General features: G+C 43.4%; 1 protein-coding gene across 1 annotated transcript in view; it reads right to left on the reverse strand.

Moving 5' to 3' along the window:
* Positions 1-6,513: 6,513 nt before the first annotated feature.
* The window catches only part of CCDC142 (coiled-coil domain containing 142), a 138,645-nt gene continuing 129,892 nt past the window's right edge, over positions 6,514-15,266 (reverse strand). The window contains exons 11-12 of the mRNA XM_086964351.1: positions 12,155-12,366; positions 6,514-7,022 (exon numbers count right to left, since the gene is read on the reverse strand). Coding sequence (XP_086820477.1) covers positions 6,760-7,022; positions 12,155-12,366 — 475 coding nt within the window. The 3' untranslated portion in view covers positions 6,514-6,759. The remainder of the gene's footprint in view (positions 7,023-12,154; positions 12,367-15,266) is intronic.

Genomic DNA, 15,266 nt, shown 5'->3' on the forward strand with positions numbered 1-15,266 from the left:
GCGCAAGGAAGAGGACGAGGAGCCTTGACTGCCGTGGAGACGCCAGGAGGCCAACGACCCCACGTGTCGCCCAGCCACTAACCCGGTGGAGGTGCGTGGCTCGTGCAGGTGCGTAATCGTCTCAGGGGCTGGGTGGGACGAAAGGGAGGTCCTACGGTACCTTAATCGATATCCCTGGGTCCCGGTTTCCCCATCCCGAGCACATAACCCCCATCACGCCCCCTTCACTGGTACAGAAGAGCGGGAGCACGCGTGGGTTTGACTCCTCACTCCCTTTCCCTTATCCGGCTGGCTTAGCCGGACATCGCTCTCACGAGTGCCCTTTGTTTTGTTTTCTTTCTGGTCCCTGGGAGGAGGCGAGGCCAAGACGGACCCCGAAGATACCGCAGCCCGACGGAGCCTGACCGGCTATCGGAGGACTTCGCAACTCGAACACCACCGAAGACGAAGGTCCCGAAGTAGATCCCCCAGGAGAACCCCTGTCCTGAGAAAGACTTGTTCGGACCATTTACTAAGTTCAATAAAACCCGTTATCACCAAGACCCGTCTATTGCCCTTCACTGTTAACCCCGCAAGCACCGAATCGCTTACACTACCCTATTAGGGCAGGCTGTTATCCTTAACAAATGTTCTTTTTCTTTATTTCAGATACAACATGATTTATAAGTGTCGGATGTATTGTTAAACTTATGCCTATTAGGTAGCATTTTTCACCTCACTTTGGAGTGGTACACACAGGGCTAGACCCTGTGTTGTCCTGAAGAAGAGCATTGGGGAAGCTCTAAACATGTTCACCTCTACTAGGGACTCCTGACTCATTGAAACCAGGCACCCTAGAGACCCACCCCGTTTTTAACATATCAACTAGGAGCAAGAATAAAGTTATTTCGCCCACGAGTTAGATATTTTTAACTCACTCCACTCCATAAACACCACACATAGTTCCTCACAACATTGCTCCTACGTAATTCCGCAAGTCGGAGCACGCCTCAACCCGCAGTGGGTTGAGATGGCCCCTATGATGAAGCATGTCACTATGGGGAAACCCCGGTGAGTGAGGGGACTCAAGAAAGGTGTTGGAGTCCGAACATGTTGATACCACTCGACACTTATCACAAAGAGAGACATTTTGGATACGTTTTTTTAAAGACCTTGGTACCTAGTGGGCTGAATGATAAAATTGAAATGTTATGTTTTTTTATGAGCAGTTTGTGGAATTTGCGATTGTATTAATTTATTCTTTTTGTATATACTTTTAATGCTGATGTTTGTCTGGGTCACTGAACAATGAGTTTTACAAGGTGTTTGAGAAGGGGCAATAGCATACACACGTAGGACACTTACACACGTTGTGTTGAATGTTCAATTTTTATTTTTTAATTAATATTTTTTATTTCTGATATAGCTAGTGAAAATAGGACACGTTATCCTGCCTTTAGGTTTGGTTTTTATTCTCCTGTGATTGAGAAGGCACCACAAGGTATCTTTAATTCACTAGACATCAGAGACAAAATGTAAGCTGAGCACATTCAAAGTGGGTTAGGTATTTACTGAAGTTTTTTAATTGGCAACCCACAATATCGAGTACATCATCCATAGTTTCACGTAGAGTGAGCCGGAGCAACATAGTCCGTTTTCTATTTTGTTTACAGAAACTATTCAAAACAAACGCGTTGAGGTAGGCAACGTTATACGTCATTTACGTGGCGCGTGCACTTGTGCAGGCGTACATACTAATGTGGGGCGAGTAGCGAGGAATAGGTGGTGTTCGTGATAAAGGTACGGTTGATGTTATAAGTTGAAATGTACTATGTTTTTTGAGTTAGAATATGAATATGGTTGTAGCTAAAGGATGGCTTTTCATTTTTCCTTGCAGAATAACTTGCACTGACATTGAGTCTTCAAGAGTTTATTTTTTCGGCGAATCATAGGCAGCGGACTAAAGTAGGTGTTTATTATTGGTTACGCACATAGCGGTTAATTTTGCAGAGCGAGTATTATGGCAAAAGGCTATATATCTTTTGGTTTTTTACCTTGTAGGTACCGTTTGTCATCTGGCCATTAGGATTTTTAGTGTTTTGTTACAGGTGAGTGTTGGGGATCAACAAACACTCACACGGAGCACATGGTTAAAGGGCACTTTTTAGGTTTTATTGCACTTATGATGAGTTTCCTTCACATACACCATGAGATTTTTTAGACACACAATTACGTCACACTATGTTGCATTCCTTGTTCAGTGAACACGATAAATAATCATTATCACACGCTTGGTGAGAGCGGTAGGGTCTATCCCTTGAGACTAATGTAAAAACAGCAATAAGTTGAAATTTGTTGTGTGTGGTTACAAGGAGTGTTTTCATTGTTTTTAGTATTCCCCGTACGAAGGTACTAACCGAAATCTATTAGGAGTAGTGAACACCCTATGATCCTTATGTATGGAACGTCTTCTACGCTACCACAAAGAATCAGAACAAGTTTATAAGAATAAAGGCAAGAAAAGAAGCATCCCAACTAAGTGATTTAACTATATATAGGGAATGTTTCATGTTACACTGCTTTGAGTGATAGATTTGGACTGCATCAGAATAATTACATTGTATATAAATGAGTAGAATTTACAAACACATTTAGCACCGTAAGGGCTTGTGGAAAGTGCGTCCCTAACAAACAGTTTCTGGTTTTTTTTGGGACTCAAGAAAGGACATTTTTCCTTTTGTGCCAGATTTTCTGCCTCACACGGAGTGAAAATCGATTTTCACTGCTAGGTTCTCTATCCAAGATTTCAGATTTTGTAGGTCTAGAACTAGAAGAGGAGGGTGGACCTAGCATATCCCTCTACCTTCCCCCGTTTTGCGATCTCCTTCTTCTCACATGCATTACCTGTCCTGAATTGAGATATATTTTGGCTTGGCTCAGACATGTTGAAGAAAGTCGTCTTTAGTTGAAACAATTCCAAAGAAAAATCTTCCTAATGGAGAGCTTCTTCTGAGGGTTCCTCACTGTCTTGTTGGCAAAATATCTGACAGCTGGAAGTCTCTGGCGGAGGAACACCTGAGGGTGCAGGTCTCTGTCTGGCTGTAGTTTGGATCATAAACAAAGATGTGAATGAGTTACTAAAGTATATTGTAAAATTCGATGTTATTGAGTTTAGAGCCTACACTGGTATTTTAACATTGTTACAGAGGTGCCCAGTCAGGTGGCGGGGAATAATTGACGCATGAAAATCTATGAAAGATCCAACAATGGAGAACAAGATTTAGGAATGCCCAAGGCTGTGTTGCATCCAGGTCAACCTCCAACCTCACTTTTTGGGGCAGAACAGAGTCCATAGAGAGCTTCAAAAGAACACCTACTGGGGCGCAAATTCTTCCAGCTCCAGTCTGGCTCCTGGGGATTTTCTAAAGGTGAGGAATCTATGGGTAGAAGTAGCCATCAGAAATATAATTTGAATAAAACAAGTTATATCCATTACAGGAATCTACAGAAGGAGTAAAAGGGACTTGTTAAACGAAACATGAAGACCGGCATTAGAAAATCTTTGAATCAAGTGCAAACAGTTGTCAGAATAATGACGGTATGATGTTTAGGAAGACAGTAGTAGTTGCTTTTTGCCCATCGATGAGGCATTAGCAGTGAGAATAAATAAGAAGTAATTGGAAGAGTACGTAAGGAGGGTGAACACTAAATGGCTTATTCATCCTAGAGGCAGGGATACTATCAATCTTGCTAGTTGGAAGGTTGCTGTAATAACTAGAAGTAAAAACTAAAAATGTTATAAAACCGTACGCCGAGTACAGCACTTGGCCCCGATGGTGTATAGAAGGGATCCAGAGATGCACACCATTCACCATATTTTAATCTTACTGCATATTTAGGCTGCATCACTGGGAGCTGGAAAGGTTCACTGGTTAGAATCATTCCCAAAAATATACTCTCGATGATCCAAGGTTGCACTGATTAAAATCACTACTTGAAGACTCTTATGAAATATGTGGGGGAATGCTGATGATTGCTTTCAAGAGTTGAGCGTTGGCTCAGCAGTTAATCCCTTTGAAGCAGGCCGGGCAATGGGCACATCACATTACATATCTGCTTGGATTATATAATTTGCAAAGTATCATGCACAGATGCATTAATGTTTGTTTTGCAGATTTTAAATCTACTTTTCACACTATGGATAGGAATCTATGGTGGTAGAAAAGCTATAAAAGTGCAATCCATAGGGACTGTCATCTTTACTTTTTCCTATCCGACCTAATACTTGAACTCAGATCTGTGTGGATATGCAGAGAGAGAGAGAAAGAGGGGGGAGAGGCAGGGTGTGGGGGGCAGGGGAGAGAGACAAAGAGGGGGGGAGAGGCAGAGAGGAGAGGGGAGGGGGAAGAGAGAGAGAGAGAGAGAAAGAGAGAGAGAGAGAGAGAGAGAGAAACCGCTAACATTTATACTGTTTCGGTTTCCAGCAAGAGTGCGTGCTTGCACCTTTGCTTTTTTCCCTATTCCTGTGTGACACTCCAGAAACGTTTACACCAGCAAATGGTAATTTGCTAAAAAATAACTGGCAGGCATTTTATTATATACTAATGATATGGCAATCCTGGACTACCCTACACTAGGGCTCCAGAAGCAGCTACATGGTAATTGTATCACTTTAGCAGTATGAAACATATGTTCAATTAGAATTTATATTGAATGGTATACAGTAAAACATTCAATCACAGAGTTAGGGTGTTGCTTGTGATAAAAAGTTACAATAGCTTTACAAAACAGGACTGACGGGTATGAACGTGTGCATGTATGTGTATGTTTGTATAGTGAGAACCCAGCCAAAAGGCCTGGGAGCACTGAACACCCGCCAGTGCTTGGAGAGGTATCTGGTTCTGGGAGCAGAAGGGTGCTGTAATGAAATGAGAGCATGTTCAAGCAGATGGAAGGGGTGCATTGCTTCAATAGGCTTCTTTGAGAGGCCTAAGTGAAAAGCTTACTGAGCTGCGGCAGTTCCTAAAATAACATCTGGTTCTCAGGTTAGTTAAGGAGAACTGATGAATGTTGAATGGTTTGAGTAAAGAGCTCTGAGGGATGCCTCTTGGTTGTTCACAGCCATGGGAGTTCAGGCCTCACTGCTTGAGTTGTGGTTTCTTTCCCTAGGCTCAGAAAGGGACTTTTTTTAATATACCATTTTTACCTTCACTGCCCGGCAAAGTATGTAGTCTGTGGTGCCAGAAAGTTTTCAAGATTCATGTTTAAGTGAATCACAATTTGAAAGAAGAATAAAGAAGAACTTCAGTGAATTATTTAATAAGTATTAGCTTTAGCTGAATCAAGAGAAACGTATCAGATGTGACCCTTACTTATTTTGCAGGAAAAGTTACTGCAGGAAAAGTTACTTCAAGAAAAGTTTATAGAATTGGTGTGCAAATCGGAAACCAATTTCATTCAAAAAACTTTGGTACACTTATCTACAAACAGAGAGATGTTTGAAACTGGAAGGTAACTACTGAGATGCCAGGTTCAACGGTACTCAGAAATCTTTAGTTGTTTTGTTTTAGCCCATGCATTAAAATTCACAATATTGCATGAAAGCCAGCTGATGTTATGCATAAGTGTGTGCACAGAGAACACAATGGTCTTATGTGTATTCTGTTACTCTATCCTGTTGTGCTCTGTGAGGGGAAGAGATATCTTAAACCACTATTGCACAACACAGGCAAACAGTATCTGGAAGCATTTGTATTTCATTTTTTTCTTTGCTCGGATGAGGTGGCCAATGCAGTAGTTTTGTTTCTAATGGAACTAACGAGAAACACATGTTCCAGGGTTTTAAGCTTTTAAGCTCTTAATGCTCAATTTTTAGAAAATATGAAATATTTAATTTGAGATTCTAAATTGAGTCATTTTGTATTATTATGAACCTTGGAGTCATATTAAACACATATTTAAGAATAAGATAAAATGATTGTTTGTTTACAATAATAACACACATATTAAAAGATGTAACTTCCAACACTGTACCTTCTAGAATTTAAAGCACAGAGGAACACCTGTGTGCAGTTCCAGATTGTTTTGGGAGTACTGCATGTGCAGTAAAACCATGTGGGCTCCAAAAACATCTTTGGTTGACGAGAGGGACACTGGGTTCCAATATTATTTTACGCACAAGAATCTTGCCGATGGAATAACATGATACTCGGAATCTACAGCCTGACTACCTGTAACAACTATGCGGTTCTGCAGTAAATACACACTGGTCGCAAAGCACCGCGCCAGTGCACCCTTTGGGTAGGAGGGCATTCACTGTTGAAACTGGCCCTCGTGAAGTCACATCAAACCACTTCCATTTCTCTGTCTAGGAAATGTGTCAATATACTGCCTTTAGCTGCATGATCCTTGCGCATGTACACCACACTAACTGATTGAGTCGCCCCCAATTTTACTTTCCAAATTCCATTTAGTTCAACATTTCGCTTGAGGTTCATCGCCGATGCACAAGAAACTGATACAAAACAATGAAAATTATTTTTAAAAATGTTTCTTATTCAATTTCCACAAAAGATTTGTGCTTAAGTTAGGAAAATAGAGTTCAAATATTTTATCAAAATAGCTTAAGGAAATAGGGAGTCTTATGTCACTGGGAAGTGAAGTTGTAACATGGGAAAGGAGCTTTCTGGTATAATACATGATTTGTCGACTAGACGCCGAGAACAAAGCTCTGCATCATTTTGTTCTCCTGGTCTGAATGATTGGCCGAGAGTGGGCGGCTCAAGGCTCTGGCGTCCTACTGACACACGAGAGGCCCGGCATTCTCCAGCGTCGACCACGGTGTAGGCGCAGAGAGAGCCACTCCTGCTGGTTGACCATCAGATAGGACTCAGGGGTGCTGCTGCTACGCATTTTGCTTAGAAGATCGGCAGTGGCAGAAGACTGGGCTTCAAGCACGGCTCCGTTCCTCGCAGTCTGGATGTCCAGGCTTTCAAGGCTGTTCAAGCTGCCACTGTTGAAGTCTTCATGGTGGCTGCAGGCACCTGAAATGATCCCAAAAAAAGAGGTGATGTTCCAATGAGCCTATAAGCAACAACAGATCAAGGGGCTTGGGAACTAAAAAGAAGATACCCTATTTGAAGTGTTTACCAATGTTTATCTACATACATGGTTGAAGTCTTCAAATGAGAACTAAAGTACCAGATCTAAAGCCACCAAATAGTCCACAGTTCCCCCTACAAGACCATCAGTGACCAGGTAGATACTACAATTGATAAGACAAGCAAAATACATCCTTCCGCACCCATTTACAGAGAGGTTCTGCAAGCAGCTGAGAAGCTTGTTAATAGAGAGTCAATTCACCCATTTGCAAGTAATGAAAACAGCATGATAGACAGCCATCATATTTGGATAGAAAACATAAATGGAAATGGCAATGCCTAAAGGTAAAGATGGTAAAAAAAATCAACAGTGCAATACATATAAAACCTGCGGGTTTAATGCCCTCTGCCCACTTCCACTACCACCGCTCCTGCAGTCCCTTCGCCTGCCATGCCTTCTCAGCTATATCTCTGCTGCCATTTTCCCTCTCTGGCTCTGAAAAACAACATGGAAAACACAGTACATCACATCATCAAGATGGATGAGCTTCTGAACCGAGAATCCCTTCCACTACACACTAAAGGGGATGCTGAACTTCTCAATACATTTTCTGTAAGTAATTGAACCTGATCTCAAACTATAAAAAAAGGGTAACAGTTAGCTTCAACTTTATTTTTTGCTGATCTATTCTTAGCTGACCAGGCTGGAAAATGTCTTGTCCTGTCACTTTCCTCAGAGTTTTGCCCCAAGCGTCCTTGAGTTAACTAACTTATGGCATATGTACTATTCTTTTATATATGGAGAAGTGTGGCTCACTGGTTAGAGGAGGCAGAGGAGAAGTGTGGCTCACTGGTTAGAGGAGGCAGACCTGGAAGCAGAGGTCAGCCCGGGACCAGGGTTCAATTCCCGGCTCGGCGGGGTCTTGAGTCCTAAAATGTCCATGGACTCGACAATTCTCGCTCCAGTGCCTACTCGATTCACGGGTTCACACTCTGCGACTCTGGGCAATAGCTTGCTTAATCTCCACAACGGCCCCTCGCGGCGGGATGCCTGGCTTTCACCTTGAGGATACCCTGCTGGGGTTATCTCACAGGGGAATACCAGGACGGGTTCCCTAAGCAAGCGCTTAGAAACCGCTCGGTGATTTGCGCTATATAAATTCCTGTACATTTACATATTGCTTAGCACTCTACCACTGACCACGAGCCGAAGGGGACTCATCTTCTATTGCGAGACAATCCTGCAGCTCCCAATATATGTCTTATTCGGGTAAATATTGCTCTGTGCCTCAGATTGCTTATTTCTGTTATTTCTGGCTGCTGCCTGCTCTCTCTCTTACTCAGACGAGCTTTATTATTGCATGCTTCTCTGGTATAGGACACTGGTGAATATTCCATGCACAAACTGTCTTGTCGAAGGAAAGTATATGAACAATTTAATTTACTAATAAAAAATGATGGTGTGTAGAGTTCTGAAATGAATTAGGGGTCAATCAATGCTGCATATGCTTGAGACATATTTCAAGTGTCCATTTGATGCACATCATTGCTGTTTGATCAGATCTGAGACAAGATTTCTTTTATCGCTTTGATTCATACTGAGATGGCTTAAGAGGGTGCACGGAGAGAAGCATCTTCTGTGAAATTGTGGGAATGAATTGAAGGTCCTTTGAAAAAAGTTGGAGTTCAAGGTCCAACAAAAAGGACAGTGTCAACCCTGCTCAAAAGGGGAATATTTTTTGTCTGACTTTAATAAGCCCAAGTGGGAAACAATAGGATGAATGATGGCTATTTCGCCGTAGTAACTCCGAGGACAAGAGTGACTTTCTAAGCTCTGGAATCGCCAGGCTGATGTTTCACAGTTGATAAGTGTTGAATTGTCTCTTCTAGGGCTTGAACCCGTCCTTGCAGGTCTGGGTGCTACATCCAAGACCATGTACAGACCTAGTACAGTGAAACAGACCTCATCCCTTAGAATCAGCTAAGATTTATTCTGATTATGGTAAATCCCAGTTAACTTCATAAAGGTTACTATGGGAAATCTGTTTTTGTACTACTACTGAATGAAGAATGTTAAAATGATGGTTGATCTCATTAATATCTTTGTTTTTCAAGTGTTTTTTACCAAAAGCGTGCCATTTCCCTTGGTCATGTGCATGGATGGTATACAAATTGATAAATTACATCGTGATTAATCAATCAAGGATCCATAAAGCACGGCCAATCACCCGAGAGGGTCTCAAGGCGCTGTGATAAGATTGCGCTTTCTCTCTTACTGGAGGATCTGAGGATGGCCACATTTACTGAGGATGTACAGGAGCGTACGTGTATATACACTGCTCATTGTAGGTGTTCACAAGAAGGATTATTGACCCCTGTGCTAGGGTATTTACAAGTATGGTTCATCTGAGGGGGCACCGGCTGAATTGAGACACGCCATGGTCATGCTTAGATCGCTTTGAGCCTCAGTTCTAACAGAGTTTTAGTTGAGGCTCTTAGATTACAATGTTAACTTTTTCTTTCATCCATTTTTATAATCATTGCTTGTACTGATGTTAGTTGGATTCTTGTAATATTATCTTCACATATTTTAGTGAGTTCTAAACGTGCAGAAGCTTAATTGTTCCTTCCTTCTTGGAGACTCCACCTTTATTCCAACTCAGGTCAGAGCTTAAGTTGACAGGTAAACACTTGTGGTAATAGCGCTGAAGCCCTTTCATACATTACTAGAACATGTGTCAGTCCAGAGGCGAGCCAGTCCCCCAGCAGCAATGCCTTCAATACTGAGCCAGAATACCAATTCAGGATAGCACTGAAACGAGAGACCGCATTGATTCTGGATTGGTCTGACTCCTGCAGGAATGTTCACTAAAGACATGAACAAAAGAACATTCCCACTTATAGAACACTTTCCCCCAAATATAAGATCACAGCCTATGGTACGAAAAAAAAGCATGTTAAATGCCCATCTGTCAGACACAAAGCCAAACATAGTGGCAGCTCCAGGAAGCAGCACAAGAGGTGCCGGCCACAATGATGGTAGCAGCATAGGCACAGACACGATGAAATGGCGCGTTCACAATGTGACACAATGATGTCCACCGCTCTAGGCCTCCATTCTTGGTCAACCACCGCACTGGCGCAGCTCCGGCTGGAAGGGAGAACACCGCTCTTGGATGGGGTTTGCATGCTTTTTCTCTGGTAGTAAGGGTGCCAATGAAAACATTATGGTGCTGCACGTCGAAGTCTATGGATGGTTCATTCTGCCATGGCTCCAGAATTGCAGTCTACTTTTTTTTTTTTACCTTATTCTCTCATTCTTGTTGTTCCTTTGGTCTCTGTTCCGTCTTTATTTCTTTATCTGCAGTTACCACCTCTTTGTGTTTCTTCCTGATGTCCTCTGGTTAAGGTACAGCACAAAATGATGTCTTGGACAAAACAAACTAATTAGACACATTTTTAGTCTTGTGGTGATGATACTGAGGTCATCCCAAAAGACAGAATTGTCCTACACAGGTTCACCTGAATTTGTTGCACAGCTACTGCACGTCACTTCCCCCCAGTGGCGGCTTCAGAACTCCAATGAATAACGGCCAGATATAGGAAACCAAATACCGGTCGGTAATGGCCGATTTCGGCCGTTACCGACCGGTATTTGGGTATTGAAATGTAGGGGGCCTTTATTTTACAGAATTGTTAAATTTACCGATTCTGTAAATCCAGATCTAGGTGGCCCCTAAGAATTTGTTATTTACCATGTAATACTATTGCATGGTAAATAACGAATTCATGTGGCACACATACATGCCCTCAGGGCATGTATGTGTGCCACATGGCACAGGTGTACATGCACAGATGTGCATGTACACAGGAATTCGTTATTTACCATGCATACAGTGGCCTAGAGTGGAATGCCAGAGAGTGGAGAGACATAGACAGGAGTAGAGTGGCATAGAATAGAGTGTCGTAGTGTGCAGTGGTGTAGAGTGTCGTAGAGTGGAGTGGCGTAGAGTGGAGTACAGTGGCGTAGTGTGGAGTGAAAAGAACAGTCTGAGTCTGACCTATTACGCGGGAGCTTTTAAGGTTCATGTGTTTCATTGCATTAGGGTTGTTCCATGGTCCTCTGACCTTCAAGTTGCCTGTGTGCGTTCCCCAACCCTTATGGGATGTAGGAGTCGTTATGGTCACCATGGGGGCTGGTGTTTTGAATGGTTTCCCTATGTTCACGTTTATCGAGTTCCACCATTGTATTCCCGTTTGTACCTTTTCTGTGACAACCACCAGATCGTCCCAGCATCCTGTGGCTTATGACCATCCTTTGCAGATCCATTCCTGAAAGGGACGCATATGTAATCTCACATGCGGTATGAGTGGGATGCATGGTGCCGTCATGCCCACCAGATTCATGACTGTCCTCACTGTCAGAGACCGACCCCTCTGGTGAAGACAAGCTTCTCTCTCCTGGACTCAGTTTCCTCTCGCATACTCACTACAGCTCATGAGTGTACCATTAAAGGAGTGATTAGTGTACTGCAGGCTGGTAAGATACTGCAGGTCATGAGAGTACCATTAAAGGAGTGAATAGTGCATTGCAGGATAGTAACATCATACTCACTACAGCTCATGAGAGCACTCTTAAAGGAGTGAATAGCGGATTGCAGGTTGGTAACTCATACTCGCTGCAGCTCCTGAGAGGACCATTAAGTCATGAATCATGGATTGCAGAATGGTAAGATTACACTCACTGCAGTTCCTGAGTGTACCATTAAGGCATAAATAATGGATTTCAGGGAGGTAAAGTTGTACACCCACTGCAGTTCTTGAGTGTACCTTTAAAGACATGAATAGTGGATTGCAGATTGGTAAGGACACACTCACTCCCATTCATTTGAGTACTTTCAAGGCATTGGTAATGGACTGCAGGATGGTAAGGTCATGTATTCACTGTAGTTCAGGAGAGTAGCATTAAAGGCAAGAATGATGGATTATAAAGGCGTGTGCTCACGGCAGTTCCTGGGTGTACTATTAAAAGACGTGAATAGCGTATGGCAGGTTTGTAAAGGCATACTACTCACAACAGTTTCTGAAAGGGTGCCAGGCTTCTGAGGGCATGTAAGTCTTGCTGGTCGGCTGCTGCAGCAGGCATATGATGGCGTTATCGACGTGCTGGAACACCCTCTGGGACAAAAGTGCTTGTCGAACATCCTGAGATAGGTTGGAATCCTGCGACTGGATCACGTGCCGTACCATGTCGAAGTCCTGCTTCAGCTGTAAGGCTCCCTGAAGGCTAGAAAACATATGGGCTCAGGTCAAATAAGACAGGCACACTAAAGAAAGAACCAACAGATTAAGAAACGTCTTTTGTGAACCATATTTAGTATGTTGAGCAAAGTCTTCAAAAAAAGAACCTATCTGGGTAGAATGAATTTGTTGACATGATCTGGGCTACTAACAGTTATTGAGGTATTTAGCTAGAACTCCCTCTATCGAATGCACTAAACATCTATCATGAAATCACAAATAGAATAACTGAAAAATCCAATATAATTCAACAGGAACTGAACGATGAAAATGGACTCGCTGACAACTGTCTTCACACTGCATTATGGGGCTGTCGAGCACTGTGACTGCCTTAATAGAACAAAGAAGTTTTTTAATCAATATGATACTGTGCCGCTTTACTGTTACATTTTGTGTTTCATTATACATGGCAAATTTAATTTCTACATGGATATTTTTTTTTTAAAAGTGAAAAGAAAAACATGTTTCTTTCTTGTTATGGTATTCCAGAACCACCATCTTGGCTAGGCAAGATAGTCGTTTTTATAAATATCAAAGAAGGTCACCTGACAGAGAGCTAATCTGAACATTCAAGCCATCAAATGTAGGTATTAGCAATGTAGGGAATTGGACTTAATGTTCAACAATGTGGCAGGAAGGCAGCATACCGGAGCTATGTAGACGCCTGAAATAAACACGACTAAGACAGGATCCAGACTCTCTCTACTTTTTATCTACTATCACAAAGATTCTCTCAGAAGGTAATTCTGTTAAAAAAAAAATGCTCTGATGTTCAAAATGGTATCCAAATTTAGGAATGGCTTGAGGCGGATACTGGGAAGGAGGACGAGCATGGAAAATATATTTGCCTTAGTTCTCCAGCATGAATATTTTTTGAACCGTGTATTTTCTCGCATGTGCATAATCCTAGAGCACATATTTAAATTTCAAATTTACCTTTTCTTTTCTACAATTTCAAGATTAAGGGTTCTCCAAGAAAAAAAAATCAGGTTTCCCACAGGTGTTTTTTCCTGCATTTATCTGGTGCGTCCCCAGCCATGCACAGCTCTCCATTGTCCAGAAAATACATAGAATCATTCGGCAGATCTCAAGCAAGACTTCAGACACCAAGTGATGAATGCAACAACGAGCCTCTTTCAGGCCAAACAGAAGCGCTATTCGACTACACCTTAATTCATATCAGGGGTCAACAGGCAGCAGCAAAACCCATCCGTTGTCTTAAGACCAGTGAACATCCTATTTTCTCAAGAAAGAAATAATTGTGCACAACCGAAAAGACTGCAGACTAATGAGTTACCAGCTGTGCAAGGATAGCTAATTCAGGGTTCCTCTACTTAATGTTGGTGCTTGAAGTATGTTTGATTCTGAGGCTATCATGCCTCTTGTATTCTCAGAATAGATTCAATCCCTCATGGGCAGATGAGCCGGAGGAAGGCTTTTGAAGAGGAGGTAGATAACCATCTTTGGGTAAAATGTTTCAGACCCCCAGGGCGAAAGGACTCTACAACTCCCAAAGCTGACCATAAGATGTCAGACTTTTTAGGAAAGTTCTCCTGTGATCCTAAGAAAGTGTGAGAAAGTGCCATCTTTCTTGCATGGTATGCCCCCACTTTTTGCTGAATTGCTGATGTGCTTTGACTGAGTGTGCCCTTGGCTCCTGCCAACCAGGTGCCCAGGGCCTGTGTTCCTTCCCTAAAACTCTGTTGAAACTAAAACCCAATTGGCATCTCTGATCACCTGTCAACCCCTAGTAAATGATAGCCTAGGTACCCAGGGCATGGTGACCAGAGAAGACCCCTAAGGGCTGCAGCACTTATTGTGCCACCCTTAGGGGCCCTGTACCCTGGGCACACACACTGCTTTTGCAGGCTGAGTGTCTAAGTACAGAACTAAACAAGGAGTCGACATGGCACATATCCCTGTGTGCCATGCCCACAAGCCCACTGCCCTGGCATCCCTCAGTCACCCCTCTAGCTGGCTTCCCTATGCAAGTGGTGTGGGCACAGGTGCATGAGTCCTGTGCCCCTACAGTACCCAGGTCCATTCCTGGGCACTGTAAGTGTAGTGCTGCCATTAAGAGTATATGGTGCTGGGAGGTCGTCATTATGAACTCCACAGTACCATGATGGCTTCACTGAAGACTGAGAAGTTTGATATCAAACTTCTCAGCACATTAAACCAGCACTGATGCCAGTGTGGGATTTAATGTAAAATGCACAACAGAGGGCATCTTAGAGATGCCCCCTGAAACCTAACCAACTCCCAGTATCCTGACTGTGTGGCTACCGAGGCTGCCACCACCAGGCATGTTTCTGGACCCCTGGGTTGAGAGCCTGCCGCTCTCGGGGGCCTGAAACAATGCTCATCCTGGCACGAGGTGCCAAGCCTCCTCCCCCAGGATGGGCAGGGGAAGTTTCCAAGGCATACCGCGCCTTTGTGAGCTTCTCTAGGCCACTTGCTGTACTCCGCAACTGGCCCCCACAGGTTCTGACCCTCACTCTGGCAGGAAGAACAGCGGGAAATCCTAAGTGAGGAAAGGGGGTGTGCCAGCCTATGCCAACCCCACCCCTCAGGTGGGAGAGCAAGGTGAAGCACGACTACGGGCTCCGGCCATCTTGAAGATGGGGAGCCCTGCCCAATCACAGCTAGGCTCCTGCCCTCCTCCCACAGGAGAGGAGCAGGCTAGGGGGTGTACCCACCCAAGGACAGGGATCCATTAGTCCCTGCCCTTGCCCTACCTGTAATGTCCCTAAAATTAGTATTTAAGGGCACCCTGAACCTTACTTCCTCAGATCCTGGTTGCAACAACAAGAAGACCAAGAAGACCATCCGTGCAACTGCTAACAAAAGGACAACACCCACTGACTTGGCCCCAGAACCCTACAG

The sequence above is a fragment of the Lissotriton vulgaris genome, chromosome 3_2 (genome assembly GCF_964263255.1).
Source record: "Lissotriton vulgaris chromosome 3_2, aLisVul1.2, whole genome shotgun sequence".
NCBI lineage: Eukaryota > Metazoa > Chordata > Amphibia > Caudata > Salamandridae > Lissotriton > Lissotriton vulgaris.